Source organism: Schistocerca americana, chromosome 2 (assembly GCF_021461395.2).
Source record: "Schistocerca americana isolate TAMUIC-IGC-003095 chromosome 2, iqSchAmer2.1, whole genome shotgun sequence".
NCBI classification, from domain to species: Eukaryota; Metazoa; Arthropoda; class Insecta; order Orthoptera; family Acrididae; genus Schistocerca; species Schistocerca americana.
In genome coordinates this window covers 919,931,751-919,953,623 of record NC_060120.1, presented here as the reverse complement: position 1 = coordinate 919,953,623, position 21,873 = coordinate 919,931,751, and the positions used below count along the sequence as shown (strand labels likewise).

Sequence of the window (21,873 nt, the reverse complement as noted above, 5' to 3'; positions counted from 1 at the left end):
AGAGGCCTCAGAAATAAGTTTAGCACTTCAGACTAGCGTTGTGTCAGTACTGTCTGCTCGCAGAGCTGCACACAAACTCAAACTGAAACTACACAAAATAATGGCAGTGCATCAGCTGACTAGCTCAGATACTGTTGCTCGACTTAATTATTGTAACTGGCTGTTAAGCTGTGTGTGTGATGGGGAGGTTGAGCCCAAAATACTGTTTTTTTTTTTTTTTTTTTTTTTTTTCTGATGAAGCATGTTGGCATTTGTGAGGGAACGTAAATTTGGAGAATCGTTTCATCAGTTACATCTAGAGCCTCCGCATGGTGTGAAAACAGAACTGTGCAATTAGTGCAAGACAAATCAATGAATCTATATTTTTCCATGAAACAATAACTTCTGATAGGTATTTGAACAATATACACTCGATTCTTTTTTTATAAGAGAACTAATACCTAATGAAAAGACCTGTGGTTATTTTATGCAGGACAATGCAGGACCACACATTACTAATGTTTCTGTGTGATGCAAAGTGTTTTTGATGATGGATAGTTGACTGGCCTTTTCGTTCTCCAAATCTAAATCCATTTGATATTCAGTGTTCCATACCTCAGTCACTAAAAATGGAACCCTAATTGGACACATTGTCTGTCTGTTTGTACAGCCGTTCAAAACCATTTTTCTCGGGAATGGATAGATGTATCAAATCGAAATTTATATCGCGTTCATATGCCTATGGTCCCAAGGCTGTCTAATAGACATTTCCTTCCAAGCCAATGCAATCAAAAGATACAACCATTTATGTCACATATTTTAATACTCATAGACCCAATCATTGACCTAGAATCATGATATTTGGCAAGAAGCAAGGTTTCACAGCAAAAGTAGAGGAAGATATCAGAAAATTGTTGATTTGTAATTATATAACATGAAAAAAAAAAATTTCTTGTGTCATTTGTTATCAGACTTCAGACTTGAAATTAAAATATTCTCAGAAGTCCTGGAATCCCTGAGGCCAATAACTTGCTAACATCAGTGCTGATAACAGGCAAAAATCATAAAGATTCTCAGTGCATGAATTCTGCTCACACCTGGCCAATTTTTAACTTTGGGTAACATTAAAAGCTAAGCATCAACTAAACTCTTAGTTAAGACAATATAAAATTGTCACGAAGAACCCACAGTCGAATCAGTTAAAATGATTAAAAGATAATGTCAATGTAAACAATCCCTTTACACTTGAAGAGCTAGAATACAGGGTTTGATTTACCATTTCCCAAATTTCGGCAGCTTAAATTCATCATGTGTTTAGCAATGTATTCAGAATTTGTGAAACAGCTCTTGAAACAGAAGGGCATCATTGTGAGCTCCTGCTTCAAATTAAAATGTGCTTAATTTAGTCAGATTGCATCATTGTTAATGCTCAAGTCAGAGTAAGTGCATGCAGCTGTTTTTCTGCAGATACAGGGGCAACAGCTGGTAAACCTGCTGTCCGAGTTGTTGGCTTGCCCCAGGTGTCATACATGGAACACCATGTATATGAAGGAGGCGAAATACCCTCAGACTTAGGTATGAGTGTAATAATCCTTTTTCCAAGGAAGACAGGAGATGAAAGATGTGAATATCACCAAACCATAAGTCTCATAATACACAACTACAAAATACTGGCAAGAATTATTTACTGAAGAATGGAAAAGGTGGTAGAAGTCGATCTAGTTGAAGATTACTGTGGGTTATAGAGAAATGTAGGAATACGCAAGGCAATATTGATCCTACAACCTTTTTTAGGTTGAAGAGAGGCGAACATACATTTATAGCACTTGTATACTTGGAGAAAGCTTTCAAAAAATGATGACTGGAATACATTCTGTGAAATTCTGAAGGTAGCAGGATGCAGTAGATTATCTAAAACTAATGCAAAGCCAGTTTGCAGTTATTGGCATTTAAGGACATGAAAGGGAAGAAGTGGTTGGCAAGGAAGCGAGACATTGGTGTAATCTGTCCCCTGCGTTGTTCAGTTCATATACTGAGCAAGTCATGAAGAAAACCAAAGAGAAATTTGGAAACGAGTAAAAGTTCAGAGTGAATAAATAAAGTCTTTAATGGTTGCTGATTACATTGTAATTTCGCTAGAGGTGGCTTGGAAGTGCAGTCGAATGGATGCATCTTGGCAAGAAGGTTTAAGATAAACGTCAACAGGAGTAAAACATGTTTAATAGAATTCAGTTGAATTAAGTCAGTTGATACTGAGGGAATTAGATTAAGAAAGGAGACTCTATAAATAGTATACGAGCTTTGCTACTTGGGTACCAAAATAAATTATGGTGGTCAAAGTAGAGAGAATTATAAAATATATGGAGTGCAGTTTTGTACAAAAGTGTAAAGCGGAGGGTGAAAATTGTAGGGACCACAGCTCAAATTTAGTAAGCATGTTTAAATGTATGTAGATTGCTATAGTTGTGCGAAGATGAAGAGACTTGCAAAGCATAAATTAGCATGGAGAGCTGCATGACACCTGTCTTTAGACTGGAGACTTTAACATAATTTACATCTACATCTACATAATAATAATTTGTTGTTGTTGCATAAAATATTCTGGCATAGGCCATATATTTAATTGAAATTGAAACAGAAATTGTAATATTAGCCTATAGTCAGATGAGGGGGAAATCAGGCATCCTTAAGTTTTAGGACACAAGGAAAAAATCAAATGCCATAATTTTTCTCAGTTATTTTGAATTAGAAACACTTTATCAGAGGCAAACAAGGAAGGCCTGACAGCTTGTTTCATCAGCTTCTGAATGAGTGAGCTGTTGGATAGTATGATAGTTAAAAATATTTGTGACTACTCTCTATTCTGTTTATCACGCTTATGTACTTCTGTTGAATAAGAAAAACAATACCGTAGAAACAGAAAATGTAGTGGGACATGTTGTGTAAGCTAGTGTAGCTTCAGAGCTTCAGGTGAAGTTACTTTGCCGTAATACAGTAATATCCAGTATGCCAGGATATTGGACCATGGAATATTTCCTCTATTTGTTAGTGTGGCCATTTTAATCAACATGTGCAGAAATTACTGATTTTTTTTCAGATAACAAATAAACAATCTTTCTGAAAGCTGTATTGGTGTAAATCCTTGTTAATCCAGATGTGGTGCATTATATGTAAGAAGTAGCTGCAATAGAAATGAGTTATTTATTTTTTTACATTTCCCATTGATGTCCACTGTTCTTTCTTGTGTAGGCATTATAGTGATTGTGCAGTCACCTTAAAGCTGGCTCTGCTTTTTCAACAAACGTCCTCAATGTCAGTGTGGTATTAAACTGTATTCATCCTCCTGTTTGTTTCCTCCAGCTCTTTCATTTCTTATTGGGAGGAAGAAACCTGCAATTCTAACTGCAGGTATACTGACATCCTCAATTTTGTTTGTCTACTTACCACTTGCTTAATAAGTGTTTTTCTCATAGTACCATAGCCTAACATATGAACAGTGTAATTTGATGCCCTATTTATTCATTGTTTTTAGTTTTGTATTGTCTGTTTAATTACAGCAAGTCAAGCTCGGGATTTGCTGTCAGGCATGCTTGTAATTGACCCTGAAAAGCGGATATCAGTTGATGAAGCTCTTTTACACCCATATATCAATGTGTGGTATGATGAAGGAGAAGTAAATGCTGTAAGTATTGAATACTTACTATCATGAATATATAAGTGCAGTCCTGTGTCACATATTTAATGAGTCCCTACGTCAAGGCACTGTCCCCCTTTTATTAAAATATAAATATGTGAAATCACTTTCAAGAAAAGGGAAAAAACTGATGTAAAAAAATACTGCCCAGGCTTATTTTTGATTGCCTGAACATCCACAACATTCTCAACAAATGTCAGTTTAGTTTCTGGCAAGGCCTATTAATAGATGACGCTATTTTGTCTTTTACCAATAAAATTGTGCAGTCTTGTAACAACCACTTGGCAGAGGTTGGTATCCTATGTGACCTGCTAAATAAAACAGTTCTGTGAGTTAAATGGAATAATTGGAATAGGGATTAAGTCTCATGTAACAGATAGGAAGCAGAGTGGAACAATTACTGATTGTAATTGTGTCCCAGCTTCATTTAGTGGGGCTATGAAGGTCAATGCCGGGTTCCATGCTGTTTCTTATACACTGAAACCATTTAAGCCAACCACTTGAATTTTTGTGAGAAAGTGGTTGTATGGAGGGTATGGTCTTCTTAAATGGTGATCAAGGTAAAATATGATGCTGGACATAATCATTCAAACACAGTTAATGACAACAACTGATACATTGAAAAACAAGTTCTTATAATGTTTTAATAACTGTAATAACAATATGGTACATATCTAATTATCATGTGCACACACTTTTTCGTACATTTGTTTACAGTTAAAGTATCCTATTCCTTTTCCACCTCTTATAGTAAGTACATCAGTTTTTGGTTGGAAAGCTCAGATGCAAGGGACTTATGTGTAGCAATACCCTCTAAGGCATTGCCTAATGGGATTGCCTCTACAGGAATTGTGTCATCTTCACTACACTGGTTTGGTTGTCACTACACTGAGGATCTGGGTTCATTTCTGTGATGACATGTTACCAATTATCACCACAATTGAAGCAGTAAATTTCTTTGTTCACTGTAGAAATGTACAGTTAAGTTTTGGCAGCTTCGCACATGTGATTGAGGATGTTTATTGATTCATCACTACTTTCTACAGTGTCCATGTCTTGTGAAGCTTGAAAACCAGAATTAATGAACCATTTTCTAATTGTCATTTTCCACTCCATAGCACTCACTTTTAATCCAGCAGACATCACGTAATGTCACAGACGTAGGTAGGTCATGCACAGATGTGGCATTTTCGATTTTTGCAACTATGAATGCAGAAGCTTCTTTCAATAATGTAATTTAAAAGACCAGATCACTCTTTGGTTAAGAGCCTGAACACACAATGTTGTATTGGCAGGAAAAAAAATTGTTTCAATATTTGATAATTTTTTGCTGCAGTGATGTGATGTATTATCATGGAAACTATTTTTTGATGTTTATGAATGCCCATTTTTGAATTTACATTCTTCAGTCAAGAATGAAAAATGTCACCCAGCATTCGCACATTTTTAGCCAAGATACAGCAAGCACCATGGATGATTTCTTCCTTTTCAATGCAGAGGTTAGCACGAAGACTGATCGTTAACATTTGCCTTGCCATTTTGCCTCCTTTGCACTGATCACCCTTAACAGTTAGTGTTTTGTCTGGAATAGCTTTAAAAAAAAATAGACCAGTTTCATCCATGTTGTAAATGTAACTATCTCAATAGCAACTTGTAATTATAGTAAATCTCAACTTCCAGTTAGAACATTGTCAAATGGTTGACTCCATCTTTTCTTCGAATTTTCGTTGTCGTTACGTTCACGTTCTTAACATACACTTTGCAATTTGCAATTGTATTCTGTATTTGATTTTTTCCACAGGTAAACTCACTCACTAACTGATGCTGAGATTTTCCTTTTTCACTCTCTCTAGTAACAGAGATTTGCTGTTCTAGTGAAAGAACAAGTTCTCTTTTATTTGAGGTAGCCATAACTGTTCACTACAGAGGAAAAATCAGAACTGTTTGCTATTAGAAGTACAAATGACAATGAAATTTTAGATGGTTTTGTCACATTGTCAACGAGAAACCTTCAGTGATACACTATTGTAATTCTCCCTTCTGTGATTGTTTGTGGTTGCATTAAAGGGAGGGCGTTGTCAGTTAAAGAGTGGTCTTTGGTCCAGAAAAGTAGTGGTCATCTTAAAGGGTATAAAGATGCATTGATCTTATGGTAGTTTATTTCAGTTCCTTAAAAATATGGTTGTTTAGAGAGGGGGTCAGTTTAAAGAAGTAGTGGTCTTCTTTAGAAGTTCCACCGTATTTATAAATTTCCTCCCACTCTGTTACACTACAGTGGGTAATTTCAGTGGATAAAAAACAGCAGAAAACCTGTAAACATCTTCCTCAACTGGTTTAGCTGCAGTGGAGTCACTCTGAATGTCAAGTAACTCCCGATGTCCAATTGCATGTCATACAGAAAGAACACAAAGAAATAAATATAAAATGTAAAGAATAAGAAATTCATCAGGTGGACTCTGCTAGGTTCTTGGGTTTGTGCGTTGGTAGCAAATTGAATTGATCCTGCCATGTCCCAGATCTAGCTAGAAGACATAATTCTGCAAACTTTGGCTTCTGCACAATTGCATCATTTGTACTTAAGGAATCCATCAGAGCAGCTTACTTTCAATATTTCCATATATTGTTGTCTTACAGCATCACCTTTTAGAGGAAGCCATTAGCAATCTCTTTTTTCCTCAGAAAAAAGTTACATGCATTATGAATTGTGTTCATCTGATGATACATTCTTGCAGGAATCTGTTCTGTGAACTACAGACTTTTACATTAAAATTTCATACACCTTTTCCCTTGAGTGTTTCATAAATAAAACCTTCTCACTTTTCATATCATGGCCACAGTACAAGATCAAAATTCATTCTAGTCATTTAATGAACTTTTTAGCATAAGTGAACAAGCAAATATGTAGTTCTTTTCTATAACTGGTTTGTCCCATTAGTGTAAGCATTAATATAAATAATGTTTTGTCAGAGAAGATGATATATTGATTTTCAAATATTGAGATATGCATAACTCATAGTGAATGCATAAACACTAATTCTGGAATACTTTAGGATTAAGGAGACCATTCACCGAAAAGGAAAAATGTTGAGTTTGCGACAGACACTTACAAAAGAAAGGGAACATGCTAGCTTTTGGAGTTATCCTGTGATGAGTTAGAGAAAAAACACACACACACACACACACACACACACACACACACACACATTCTCAATCACTAGCCTACGGCCCTACATGGGGTGCTGACTACACTAACAATTTTCAGCAGTCGGGCAGTTTGTGGTGTGGATAGTGTCAGTTGAGATGGACAGAGGGACGTGGGTGGCAGGGAGATGGACTGGGGGTGGGTGGCTAGTGCCTCAGAGGGAGGTGCCTGATTTGCTGGCTAGGGACATGGGAGGAAGGGGTAGCAGATATATGGGCTGGCATGATTAAAGTGGCTGTTGGGAAGCGCCACACGCTGGAGGTGATGTGGGAATGTGAATTGGGAGGGGCAATAGGACAAAGGAAGGAGAAATTGCTGGGTGGAGGATGTGGAGACAGTGAGTTACCTAAGACAGAGGCCACAATGATTCCAGGAGTGGAGGATGTGTTGCAAGGACAACTCCCACCTGCACAGTTCAAAGAAGTGCTGGTGGTGATGAGAAGGATACAGATGACTTGCCTTGTGAAGCAACCACAGAAGTTGAGCATGTTGTGCTCAGCTGCATGTTATGCCTTCAGTTGGACAACCTAGTTCCTGCAACAGTACAGTGGTGACCATTCATCCTGGTGGACAGCTAGTTGATAGCCAGACCAACATAAAAGACTATGCAGTGTTTGCAGTGGAATTTATGTATGGCATGGCTGCATTCACAGGTGGCCTGGCCTATGATGGGGTAAGTTAAGCCTGTGACAGGACTGTAGTAGGAGATGGCTGGCTGGGTGAATTGGGCAGATCTTGCACCTTAGTCCATAGTGATTCCTTTGGCAAGGGATTGGGAATGAAAGAAGCATAGGGATGGACAAGGATGCTGTGTAGGTAGGGTGGGTGATGGAACACCAGGATGGGTAGGAAGGGTCTTGGCTAGGATGTCCCTCATTTCAATGTATAATGAATGATATTTGAAGCCCTGGCAAAGGATAAGGTTCAGTTGCTCTACTCCAGGGTGATGTGGGGGCACTCTTTTGTTTTGTTTCTTGGAAGTGGTGGGAGGATTGGGTGGGAGGGGGTTGCGAGAAAGTGGCGTGCAAAACCTGTTTGTGGACTGGGTGTGTGTGGGAGGGGGGGGGGGTTGGTATTGCTGTCTGTGAAGGCCTTTGTGAGACTTTTAGGATACTGAGCAAGGGAGTTCTTGTCACTGCAGATACGTCACCTGTGGGTGGCTACAATATATGTGAGGGACTTCTTGTGTGGTAGGGATGGCAGCTGTCAAAATTCAGGTACTATTGGTGGTTAGTGGTTTTAATGTGGGCAGAGGTGTGGATTGAGCCATCAGGGAGGTGGAGGTCAATGTCCAGGAAGATGGCACTGTGAGTAGAGGAGAACCAGGTGAAGCAGTAGTGAGAAAATACGTTGTGGTTGTGAAGGAATGGAGGTGTGTTGTATTGGCTTTGAGTCCATGTCGTGAAGATATCATCAGTGAACCTGAACCATATTTGTGATTTGGGGTTTTTGCAGGTTAGGAAGGTTTCCTCCAGAAGACCCATAAACTGATTGGCACAGGAGGGTGCCGTGTTGGTGCTATGCCATGGATTTGTTTGTACACCTTCTCTTCAAAGGAAAAGTAATTGTGGGTCGGGATGTAGTTGGTAAGGCATGTAAGGAATTAAGTGTTGCATTTGGGGTCTGAAGGACATTGAGAGATATAGTGTTTGATTGTGGCAAGATATGAGCAGAAGGGATGTTATATTAGAAGGTGGCATCAACAGTAGTGAGTGGGGATAGAGAAGGTAAAATGGAGGGGATGTTGGATAATCAGTGAAGGAAATGGTTCGTATCTTTGATGCGAAAGGTTAGGCATTGGGCAGTGGTTGGAAGTGTCGGACAACATGAGCCAAAATACTTCCAGTTGGAGCACAATAACCAGTGTGGATGACGTATCTGCGGTGACAAGAACTTGTTTGCCCAGTATACTGGAGGCCTCACAAAGGCCTTCACAGACAGGCACTACCCTCCAAACCTAGTTCACAGACAGATTTTGCATGCTATATTCTCACCCTCATCCCCCCCTCCCCCCAATTCCTCCCACCACCCCCAAGAAACGAAACAAAGTACTGCCCCTTCATCACCCTGGAAGGGAACAAATCAACCATATCCTTCACCAGAGCTTTGATTATCTCTCATCCTCCATCGAAATGATCGACGTTCTACCCAAGATCATTCTCAAACCTCCTAAAGTGGTGTTCCGTCACCCACCCAATCTACGCAACATCCTCGTCTATGCATATGCCACTTCCTTTTCCAATCACTTGGTGCAGGAATCACGATAGACCAAGGTGCAAGACCTGCCCAATCCACCCTCCCAACACATCCTACTCCAGCCCTGGTATAGGCTTATCCTGCCTCACCATAGGCCAGGCCACCTGTGAATACACCCATGTTACATACAAACTCTGCTGCAAACACTGCATAGCCTTTTATGTTGGTCTAATCAGCTGTCCATCAGAATAAATGGACATCACCATACTGTCATCAAGAACAAAGTCAATCACTCACTGGCACAACATGCAGCTGAGCACAGGAAGCTCAATTTCAATGGCTTTGTGACAACCAGAGCCAGCTGTATTCTTCCTTCCACCGCCAGCTTCTCTGAACTATACAAATGTCCTAGCAATTCATTGTCCACTCCTGTTATCATACTGGCCTCAGTCTCAGGTATTCCACTTTCTCCACACCCTCCATCCTACAGTTTCCTCTTCCTTTCACGTTGCATTCAGCATGTATGCTTCCCACTCGCTGCTACAATCACGCTAGCCCCCCCCCCCCCCCCCCCCCCCACCTTGTCTCAGAAAAGCCATCTCCCTCCTTTCCACTTCCCACACCCAACACTAGCACCATCACAACCAGACTATCTGCCAAAAAATTACATTGGCACTGTTAGTCATGCTGGCACCCACGTCCATCTCATCCAGGGCTAACACTGAAAGGTAGCAAGTCTTCTTTCTTTTGTATGCGCCTATTGATAACTCTACATTTCTACTTTTCAGTGAGTGGTCTCCCTAATCCCAAAATATTTACATTCTGCAAGAACTACCCTACAATACTAATTCTGATGTATTTGTTATATTATGTGGAACTACCTATTTATTTTCAGGTATTTTGATGTACCATTTGTTGATATGAGTGCTACTGTGAATCTACCATATGCTGAGGTGGCGAAAGTCATGGATTAGCAATATGCACTTATACAGATGATAATAGTATTGCATACACAAGATGGAGAAGGGCAATGAATTGGCGGAGCTGTCATTTGTACTCAAGTGATTCATGTAATAAGTTTCCTGATGTGTGTATGACCACATAACAGGAATTAACAGACTTAAAACACAGTCTGATAGTTGGAGCTAGACACTTGGGACATTCCATTTTGGAAAGTGTTAGGGAATTCAATATCTGTGAACCACAGTGTCAAGAGAGTGCCGAGAATAGCAAATTTCAGGCATTACCTCTCACCACAGACCAAGAGCAGGGATGTTTGTGTACAGTTGTCAGTGCTAACAGACAAACAACACTGTGTAAAATAAACATGGAAATCAATGAGGTCTGTACAATGAACGTATCTGCTAGGACAGTGTGATGAAATTTGGCGGTAATGGGCTACAGCAGCAGATGACAGACACAAGTGCCTTTGCTAACAGGACAGTGCACTGTGCAACGCCTCTCCTGGGCTTGTGACTGTATTGATTGGATCCTAGATGACTGGAATACCCTGGCCTGGTCATGTGAGTCCTGATTCCAGTTGACAAGATCTGATCGTAGTGTTATAGTATGGTGCACACCACATACAGCCATTGACCCAGGTTGTCAACAAGGCACAGTGCAAGCTGGTGGTGGCTCCAAATGGTGTGTGCTGTGTTTACGTGGAATGGACTTTGTCCTGTACTCCATCTGAACCAGTTGTTGACTGGAAGTGGTTATGTTCAGCTACTTTGAGACATTTGTAGCCATTCGTTGGACTTTATGTTCCCAAACAATCATGGATTTTTATGGATGACAATGCACCTTATCACTATGCCAAAATTGTTAGAGATTCTGGACAATTTGATGAGTGATTTGGCCACTCATATTGCCAGCCGTGTATCCCATCAAACATTTATGGGGCATAATTGAGAGGTGCACAAAATTCTGCACTGGCAACACTTTTGCAATTATGGATGGCTATAGAGGCAGCATGGCTCAATATTTCTGCAGGGGACTTCTACTATGCCAGGCAAAAGGAGGTCAGATACAGTATTAAGAGGTATCCCACGACTTTTATCACCTCAGTGTATTGTACCTTACAGTATCCATCTACATAAATTTTATAAAAAAAAAATAATGATTTTAATTGGTGTAAGAACACTGAGCGTTCCATATCTTAGCAACTCTAGTGCTATTAGGTTCAACAGAACTCATAATAAAATATAATAAATCAAAATTACTGAGAAATTATATTATTTAAATTTTTTTTGTTTGGCTGATGGTTGGTTGTTAGCAGAATCTTGGAGTCTTAAATTGCACAAAAAGAAAAATTATTTGTTGTACGGGGTGTATAAAATGTGTCTCACAAACTGTGAGCATTTATTCATGACATCAAAACATTACAGAAAGTTTGTTAGGAAGGTATGAAAGGGTTTTTAATTTGTGGTGTAAAAAAGATATATTTATCAAATTCATTTACATTAAAAAAAATTTCCTAAGTGGTCACCTGCATCCTTAAGCCTGTGTTCTATATTTCTCTGTACGTGGTGGAAAATCAAGTTTGGAAACACTCCCTTGGAATTCAACAATGGGTGTGGGAGTTGAATACACCAAGGGTTTTAAATGTTCTCAGGGGAAAACAAAGATACTCGCAAACTATACATGTAAAGTGAAGTGGAGCACCATTGTGCATAAACCACATTCCCTGAATGACAGTAAATGAAGCAATTGTTGTCTGAGAAACCGCAGATGTGTTTGACAGGAAAAACAATGTGGAAGGAAGTAGGGCCAATGAGATGGTCATGAATTATTTGACCCCACGTATTGAGACTGCACCTCTGATGATGTCTGTCTTGTCTGACTTCATGAAGGTTTTCATAAACCCAGACATGATTTTTATGATAATTGAAGATCCATCATATGAAAATCTACCCTCACCAATGAGTAAGGTACATGCTGAGAACTGCAGACACAGCACACTGCTCAAACATGCATGGGCATAAAGCTATTCTTGGCTGAAAATCTGCCTTTCTTAGTCCGTGCAGCTATTGAAGGTGATACAGGTACAGATTTTTATGCAGAATGTTCCAGATCATCATGTGATTAATGACTTCCCATTTTTGCAGTTGTTCTTGTAAAATTAGGAGTTTCATCCACAGTCTGAAGAATTTGTTCCTCGAGCTCAGGCATTAGTGCATTGTGTAGCCTCCCAGCATCTGCAGCTCTCTTCTCAAAAAAGTCTGTCTTTCACAAGCACTAGTGGAGTTGTACAAACATTTATCCTCAAGACAGCTGCCTCCCAGCATAACATGCAGCATAAATTTGAGGTGGTGCGTCCCCATTGCTATTTGCTAGGTTGTACATGTAGTGCATATCTGTCATTTCAGTCACTGATATGTTGTTGTGATATGTTGTGATGGAAGTTACTCTGAAACTACTGTGATGTGCTCTCTACTTCCTGTGAGCTACATCACTATAAACGACTGTGCCAGTGTAGTGTTCTGAAACTGCTACACAAATAAATTAGTCCAAATAAAATAATTCTTATTTATTGTAACTCACAAAATACCTTGACGTGAACTGTGGTGCAGACAGCAGAAACTTAGTCAATGTCTCATTATCACTCTAATAATGTCCTACAGAGACGAAGTCCTTAACGGCAATGCAGCACTACAGCTGTGATGATTCCAGTAGCAAGTCTGCTTACTGACATGGCAGATGGCAGCTCTTAATAGTCTACAACACAGGCAGGTAACTCCATAACTGCAACTGTTGATTGTAGAATCAAACTACAGAATGCAACTGCAACTCTCTCTGCAGCTTATAACATCACGTGAATGGTTACATTGACTCCATGTGTTTGACTGAATGGTTACATTGACTCCATGTGTTTGACTGTTGCTGCCAGAGATAAAGAGCTTGTCACTCATTGGCTCTCCTGGCCAAGTGATACCATCATTATCCCTGGTTGGAGTCTGTGGGAAGTGTGGCAAAGTAGGTCCTTCACCGAAGGTGACCTGTGTTGAACAGCCACTGTGACTTACTGCTCAATGCCTTCCCTTTGGTACAGGTAACCTGAAATACAGGAACGTAAACAGAAGGCATAAAAGGATGATCCAACAGCCCCCCCCCCCCTACCCTCCCTTCAGTAGTGGGGAGGGGAAGGCTCTTCTTTTTTGGTTATTACCAAGAGTTGTGGACAATGTCCATCTGTGTCCTGGCCTCCAAGATGAAGCTGTTTTTCTCTACATCCAGGCAGAGCCAGTGATTGCCGTGTGCCAGCAATGCTACTGTGTTGAAAATCTATATGCCCCCACATGGGAAGATGCGTTGTTGGGACATGTGACTGAAAAAGAGCTACAAGGACTGTAAGGCAGAACCATTCTGAGACACAGTCAGGTTCTAGTGATGTTTTGTCTCCTGGCTGTCCCAACTGAGACACTGACTTGGAGATTATGGTCCTGATTGTGAGCTGCCATTTCTCATGATGGAAGCCTGTAACACCTAAGGTGTCCTGGTGGTGGAGTGCCACCTGGGATAGGTAGGCGGTACTTCTGTAAGCAGAGAGAAACATGAGAAAAGTGTCCTCTCAATTGTGCTCAGCCACTAACTTCCACTTTTGATCCTTTGATGTATGGATGAAGCAGATGATGGCCCTGTTGGTTATGCTGCTGGGGAACTGTATGCCTTGTCATGCAGAAGGAGAAGAAATATTGAACCGCAGTGTGGGTACCATCACATGTCACAGTGGCACGAGGAAGACCTTCCACAGCCAAGATCCGCTGTAATGCCTGGGTTGTGTGGAATGTATCCAGGTTGCCCGTCTGTACCACATACAGGTAGTCAGAGTGAGTGTCCAGCAGGACAACCCAGTGTGTTTCTAGGAAAGATCCAACACAATGGAGGTGGAACAGAATCCATGGCTTCGCTAGCTCTGGTCTCCAGGCAAAGAAGAAGGCAGTGGTGCACTGACCCTGTCCACATATGTGGCTTGGATGTGGGCTTTTGAACTGAGAGCCCTGAAACACAGACAATGAAGGAGATCAAGTTCCAAAATATTGAACACTGTATGCATTTGCATCACTTAAGTGTTTTTATAATTGATGTGCACTTGACAGTGTCCTTTGTTTTCTTACTCTCTGCTTACTGTAACATTTCAAAGTTCCATGGAAGATGAGCAATGTTGGAGATCCAATTAAAGCATATGGGTAATTCCGTGTCAGTTCAACACAGAAAAGTGACGTTTTCAACCTGACCATCTCAGGTTTCTTTCAAATATGGTGCATTCAATGGTCCGTACAGAGATGGAAAGCTACAAATTTACGGAGGTATATGACAGTTGTGAAGAAAGTTACAGGGCTGCAAAAGTTTGGAAACTGTGTGAAATTTACATGTGTCTGTCTAAACATAAATGACTATAATTCTGGTTCTAATAGAGATACAGCAATGACACTTTTACTGTTGAAAAGCTAATGAGCAAAGCTTTACATTGCTATGCAACATGATGGGTTTCTAAGAGTTTTCATATTTGAGGTAATTGACTTTAACCTTTGGCATTGAATATCTCAAAACACCCCATCTTCAATTTTTTTGAAAAAATGTATTGTATTGTTTCAGTGTTACTATAAACATAGTAAATATCAAGATGGCACACTAAAGGTATCATGCCAAAAAAAAAAAAAAAAAAAAAAAAAAAAAAAAAAATTTGTCAGCATCAGTACACTATAAAATGCAGAAGGTAGCACATACATATGAAACACAAATTATTAAAATGTACAATTCGTAGGTAATGTTGTATAAAAATATAGTTTATATTATTTAATAGTATTATAAACCATTTAAAGCGTGGCTTGAATAGAAAAGAAGTGAAACGTGGTAAAATCTCATCTTACAAATCTCCAAAGAGACTACATGCCGTTCCAGTTGGTATGAGAATATCACATCTTGCGATAACACAAATGACAGGAGATGGTCCCTGTGGATGCAAGAAATTGGCCTTACTTCATGTGTTTCTTCATAAGGTTGCAATACATAGGAAACTCACCAATGACTGCCATACATACAGACAACAAATCCCTGGATATCTGTTAATAACATTTCATTCACCATAGCAATCACTGACTCTTCTCTGCTTACTGAAGAAGCACAGTATGTCTTTGTTTTTACTATAACTTCATTAATAGGTATTACACAGTGAAGCTTCTGGGTGCCTGAAATCATCCTTGTATTCTTTAAATGTTACTTCAGCCTGGCAATGTCTTCATTGTGATGGAAAACTGATGTGTAGTGGAGACGCATAGTGGAAGACATATGAAGGAACATTTTATTTGCACCTTTGAAAGAACTTTCACATAGTGAAAGAACTGGAAGCGAGGTGTAGCAAAGCTAATGTAGTGAGTGCTCAGCTACCATCTACTCTCTTCTGCAAGAAAGAAGTCAGTACCAAGAGTGAGTTATCTGTGCATCATTCAATCTTTCGATCAACTTTGTTGTATGGGATCGAAAGCTGGGTGGATTCAGGTTACCATATCAATAAGGTCGAGGTTACGGATATGAAAGTAGCTAGGATGATTGCAGGTACTAGTAGGTGGGAACATTGGCAGGAGGGTGTCCACAATGAGGAAATCAAAGAAAAACTGGGAATGAACTCTATAGATGTAGCAGTCAGGGCGAACAGGCTTAGATGGTGGGGTCATGTTACATGCATGGGAGAAGCAAGGTTACCCAAGAGACTCATGGGTTCAGCAGTAGAGGGTAGGAGGAGTCGGGGTAGACCAAGGAGAAGGTACCTGGATTTGGTTAAGAATGATTTTGACGTAATAGGCTTAACATCAGAAGAGGGGATCATGGAGGAATTTTATAAGGGGGACTATGCTCCAGATTGAATGCTGAAAGGCATAATCAGTCTTAAATGATGATGATGATGATGATGATGATTGAAAGAACTGTTGGTTTTCATAAGGCCGCGAGAGGCTGGCAAGTGTGGTTAATCTCTTTACAACCTCTGCAACCTCATCATGAGGTCCTTTACACTAAAAAAAAAGAAGAAGAAGAAGCCATTCTGCTGAGACAGCAAAATCTTCCTCATGGTATGACAGATTCTTGAAGTTCTTTCTGTTTTTGTAGTGGGTAGCACATCCATATATGGAAAGTAATAAAAAGTGCTTTGGAGTGGGAAAGTGACATTTTAAGAAATGGGTGAAATTGCACTGGAAAGAATACACACACGCTGTATTGCACTGAAGGCAGTCAGACATTTCCACACATGGTCTATTTCATTAGTATTTGGGTGTATGTAGTAAACAACAGTGAGGGAATTGTAATCTGTGAACTATTCCAATGAAGTCTGTGTACTTGGTCCTGAATGGTGAAGGAGCAGTTATCTGCAAAATCACAAACAACGAGATATTTGCTTACTTTGAGTTCTTCTTTAGTGATTTTAAAGAACTGTGACTTTTGCTGGGTGATACATGAGTGTGGTAGTAGCAGCTGTTAGTAAATTTGATGCAAACACCTCAATGAAATTGTCGGCTGATTTTGTTACAGTCTGTAGAACTACCCAGCCTGTTGTTAACCAACACTTACCTGTAATTTCATCAATGCAGCTTGTACCAAACAGTACACACAGATAATCAGTCAGTCTTGTCACACTTAGCAGATAGGCACAACAAAAAGACTCTCACAATTAAAGCTTTTGGCCATTAAGACCTTCGTCAACAATAGATGATGCGTGCAGACACACACACACACACACACACACACACACACACACACAAAACTCTCATACACAACTGCAGTTTCAGGCAACTGGAACCACACTGTTAGCAGTACCAGTGCATGATGGGAGTGGTGGCTAGCTGGGGGTAAGGAGGGGGCTGGGGCTGGAGGGGGAGGGATAGTATGGTGGGGGTGGCGGGCAGTGAAGTGCTGCAGGTTAGACGGAGGGCAGGGGAGATGGGGTGGGGGGTGGGGGTGGGGGTGGGGGGGAGTAGTGGAAAAAGAGATAAATAAAAAGACTGGGTGTGATGGTGGAGTGATGTCTGTGTAGTGCTGGAATGGGAACAGGGAAGGAGCTGGATCTGTGATGACAGTGACTAATGAAGGAACTGATGTTGGTGGGAAGGATCTATATGGCACAGGCTGTGAAGCAGTAATTGAAATGAAGGATGTCATGTTTGGCAGTGTGTTCAGCAACAGGGTGTGTGACAGTTCACCCACTTTATTTCCTCGTTAATTGTCCTCTGTGTTGAGATACTGTGTTGCTACACTGGCTGAGAAATTGGGTGTGGAACAACAACACTGACTACTTTGAATGATGTAGCCGACAGGTGCACATTTGCCTTTCTCAGTTTTTTGCTTTCACTGTTCACAACCCCCCAATATTACACAGTTATATGGCCAGTGCACTATTGTTTAACATTCAGTAAGCCTCATGAACAGGCTCCAAGTGAACATGCACATATTGCTTAAATAGTTTACTGTTGTACATCTAAGAGCAGTTAAAACCTAACCATACAGTTCCCAAGTCTTGTACCCAAGTCTTGTAGAATATTGTGGTACGTATTGAATGGACACTGTCATTGTTTTAACACATGGCCTAATTGTGTTACACTTATTTCACAGTTAATTTGCTGCATTGTTGTTGTTCTAACAAACACAAGTTCTTGTCTGAAACTCGGCCATGGACTGACTGTGTCGGGACCAAAAATTGGGCCCATATACAGGGTGGTCCATTGATCGTGACTGGGACAAATATTTCACAAAATAAGCATCAAACGGAAAAACTACGAAGAACGAAACTTGTCTAGCTTGAAGGGGGAAACCAGATGGCGCTGCCATAGGTCAAACAGATCTCAACTGCATTTTTTAAAATAGGAACCCCCATTTCTTATTACATAATTGTGTAGTACGTAAAGAAATATGAATGTTTTAGTTGGACCACTTTTTCACTTTGTGATAGATGGCGCTGTAATAGTCACAAACATATGGCTCATAATTTTAGATGAACAGCTGATAACAGGTAGCTTTTTTAAATTAAAATACAGAATGTAGGTACGTTTGAACACTTTATTTCGGTTGTTCCAATGTGGTACATGTACTTTTGTGAACTTATCATTTCTGGGAATGCATGCTGTTACAGCACGATTACCTGTAAATGCCACATTAATGCAATAAATGCTCAAAATGATGTCCGTCAACCTCAATGCATTTGGCAATACGTGTAACAACATTCCTCTCAACAGTGATTAGTTCGCTTTCCATAATGTTCGCACATGCATTGACAATGCGCTGACGCGTGTCATCAAGCATTGTTGGTGGATCACGATAGCAAATATCCTTCAACTTTTCCCCACAGAAAGAATTCCGGGGACGTCAGATCCGGTGAATGTGTGGGACATGGTATGGTGCTTCAATGACCAATCCACCTGTCATGAAATATGCTCTTCAGCACTGCTTCAACCACATGCAAGCTATGTGGCGGACATCCATCATGTTGGAAGTACATTGCCATCTTGTCATGCAGTGAAACATCTTGTAGTAACATTGGTAGAACATTACGTAGGAAATCAGCATACATTCCACCATTTAGATTGCCAACGATAAAATGGGGGCCAATTATCCTTCCTCCCATAATGCCAAACCATACATTAACCCACCAAGGTCTCTGATGTTCCACTTGTTGCAGCCATCGTGAATTTTCTGTTGCCCAATAGTGCATATTATGCCGGTTTACGTTACCGCTGTTGGTGAATGACACTTCGTTGCCAACTAGAGCGCGTGCAAAAAATCTGTCATCATCCCGTAATTTCTCTTGTGCCTTGTGGCAGAACTGTACATGATGTTCAAAGTCGTCACCATGCAATTCCTGGTCATAGAAATATGGTACGGGTGCAATAGATGTTGATGTAGGATTCTCAACACTGATGTTTTTGAAATTCCCGATTCTCCTGTAATTTGTCTGCTACTGATGTGCGGATTAGATGCAACAGCAGCTAAAACATCTACTTGGTCATCATCATTTGTTGCAGGTCATGGTTGATGTTTCACATGTGGCTGAACACTTCCTGTTTCCTTAAATAATGTAACTATCCAGCGAACGGTCCGGACACTTCGATGATGTCGTCCAGGATACCGAGCAGCATACATAGCATTTGATCACAATAGCCATACATCAACATGATATCGACCTTTTGCGCAGTTGGTAAACAGTCCATTTTAACATGGGTAATGTATCACGAAGCAAATACCGTCCGCACTGGCGGAATGTTACGTGATACCACGTACTTATATGTTTGTGACTATTACAGTGACATCTATCACAAAGCGAAAAAAAGTGGTCGAACTAAAACATTCATATTTCTTTACATACTACACGAATATGTAATAAAAAATAAGGGTTCCTATTTTAAAAAACGCAGTCGATATCCATTTTACCTATGGCAGCGCCATCTAGCGGGCCAACCATAGCGCCATCTGGTTTCCCCCTTCAAGCTAGATGAGTTTCGTTCTTTGTAGTTATTTCGTTTGATGCTTATTTCATGAGATATTTGGCCCGGTCACTATCTATGGACCACCCTATATATATTCACAATAACAGGTACTGACACTACACATTGTTCGAAGTTAAATTTAGAGAAATTACAATTAAAACTTAACTCATTAAATTAACTGAATACCTTGGAAAATTCATTCCCTTCAGCAGTGTCTCAAAGGTTTAGGCCGAAGTATTTGTTTAAATGATGAAATTAACATATTTAGTTATGCAAACAATACTTCTGAAAAAACTATTAATTACTTTGGAATTAATTAAGGGCTGGCTTTGCTAACATGTTTTCAAATAGAGCCAAATAAATACTTGGAAGAATACTATTAGTTGTTCCTCAAAATGTTTATAATTAGTACAAAATTTGTGTTTGTTTATAAGTCAACAATAGAATTTAAGTTACGAAACAATTGGCAATTTCACCCTATAACAAAAGATACTAACTAGGAATAGTCAATATAAATTAGAAAATCAATTACATACATAAAACTCAGCACAAAATTAGATCTGGTGTTATGTTCTTTAAAACTGAGGGCCAATCTTTCTCTTCGTGGAAATGCAGATTATATTCACGTATGTTAATGGTAGTTATTTAAATTTGAAAAAAATGAAATTAAGTAGACAGATGGCAAAACAAGAGGGGAAGTAAAAATATCATAGCTTGCTTCATCACAGGTGGTCCACTCGTTTCTTGGCCACAGTTTGTCAGTGGCCTTTGATGTGGACAGACAGCTTGTTGGTTGTCATGCCTACATAGACTGCAGCAGAGTGGTTGCTGCTTAGCTTGTAGATCACATGACTAGTTTCACAGGTAGCCCTGCTTTTCACGGGATAGGTGATGTTAGTGAACGGACTGGAGTAGGTGGTGGTGGGAGGATGTATGGGACAGGTCTTGCATCTAGGTCTATTACTGGGGTATGAGCCATGAGTTAAGGGATTGAGAGCAGACGTTGTGTAAGGATGGACAAGTATATTGTGCAGGTTCAGTGGATGGCGGAATACCACTGTGGTAAGGGTGGGAAGCATAGTGGGCAGGACATTCCTCATTTCTGGGCACGACGAGAGGTAATCGAAAACCTGGTGGAGAATGTAATTCAGTCGCTCTAACCCTGGGTGGTACTGAGTTACAAGGGGAATGCTCCTTTGTGGCTGGACTGTGGGATTTTGGGAGGTGATGGGACACTGGAAAGTTAAGGCAAGAGAGATTTGTTTTTGTACAAAGTTGGGAGAATAATTACGGTCAGTGAAGACTTTAGTGAGACCCTCAGTATATTTTGAGAGGGACTGCTTGTCAATGCAGATTCGACTACCTTGGGTGGCTAGGCTGTACAGAGGTGACTTCTTGGTATGGAATGCGTGGCAGCTGTCGAAGTGGAGAAATTTTTTTACAAACTCCTACTAAATATTCAAGCAGTTGTTACTGCAGGTTGGGTACACCCGTGAAACAAGATAATGTTGTTGTTGTTGTTGTGGTCTTCAGTCCTGAGACTGGTTTGATGCAGCTCTCCATGCTAATCTATCCTGTGCAAGCTCCTTCATCTCCCAGTACCTACTGCAACCTACATCCTTCTGAATCTGATTAGTGTATTCATCTCTTGGTCTCCCTCTACAATTTTTACCCTCCACACTGCCCTCCAATGCTAGATTTGTGATCCCTTGATGCCTCAGGACATGTCCTACCAACCGATCCCTTCTTCTAGTCAAGTTGTGCCACAAACTTCTCTTCTCCCCAATCCTATTCAATACCTCCTCATTAGTTACGTGATCTACCCACCTAATCTTCAACATTCTTCTGTAGCACCACATTTCGAAAGCTTCTATTCTCTTTTTGTCCAAACTATTTATTGTCCATGTTTCACTTCCATACATGGCTACACTCCATACAAATACTTTCAGAAACGACTTCCTGACACAAATCTCTACTCGATGTTAACAAATTTCTCTTCTTCAGAAACGTTTTCCTTGCCATTGCCATTCTACATTTTATATCCTCTCTACTTCTACCATCATCAGTTATTTTGCTCCCCAAATAGCAAAACTCCTTTACTACTTTAAGTGTCTCATTTCCTAATCTAATTCCCTCAGCATCACCCGACTTAATTGGACTACATTCCATTGTCCTAGTTTTGCTTTTGTTGATGTTCATCTTATATCCTCCTTTCAAGACACTGTCCATTCCGTTCAACTGCTCTTCCAAGTCCTTTGCTGTCTCTGACAAAATTACAATGTCATCTGCGAACCTAAAAGTTTTTATTTCTTCTCCTTGGATTTTAATAC

The 21,873-nt window shown here is 40.1% G+C and overlaps 1 protein-coding gene across 5 annotated transcripts in view; it reads left to right on the top strand.

Moving 5' to 3' along the window:
- The window catches only part of LOC124595956 (stress-activated protein kinase JNK), a 578,539-nt gene that overhangs the window by 531,001 nt on the left and 25,665 nt on the right, over positions 1-21,873 (top strand). For all 5 annotated transcript variants that reach the window (XM_047134879.1, XM_047134881.1, XM_047134882.1 and 2 more), the window contains one exon: positions 3,537-3,661. In XM_047134879.1, the coding sequence (XP_046990835.1) occupies positions 3,537-3,661 (125 nt within the window). The remainder of the gene's footprint in view (positions 1-3,536; positions 3,662-21,873) is intronic.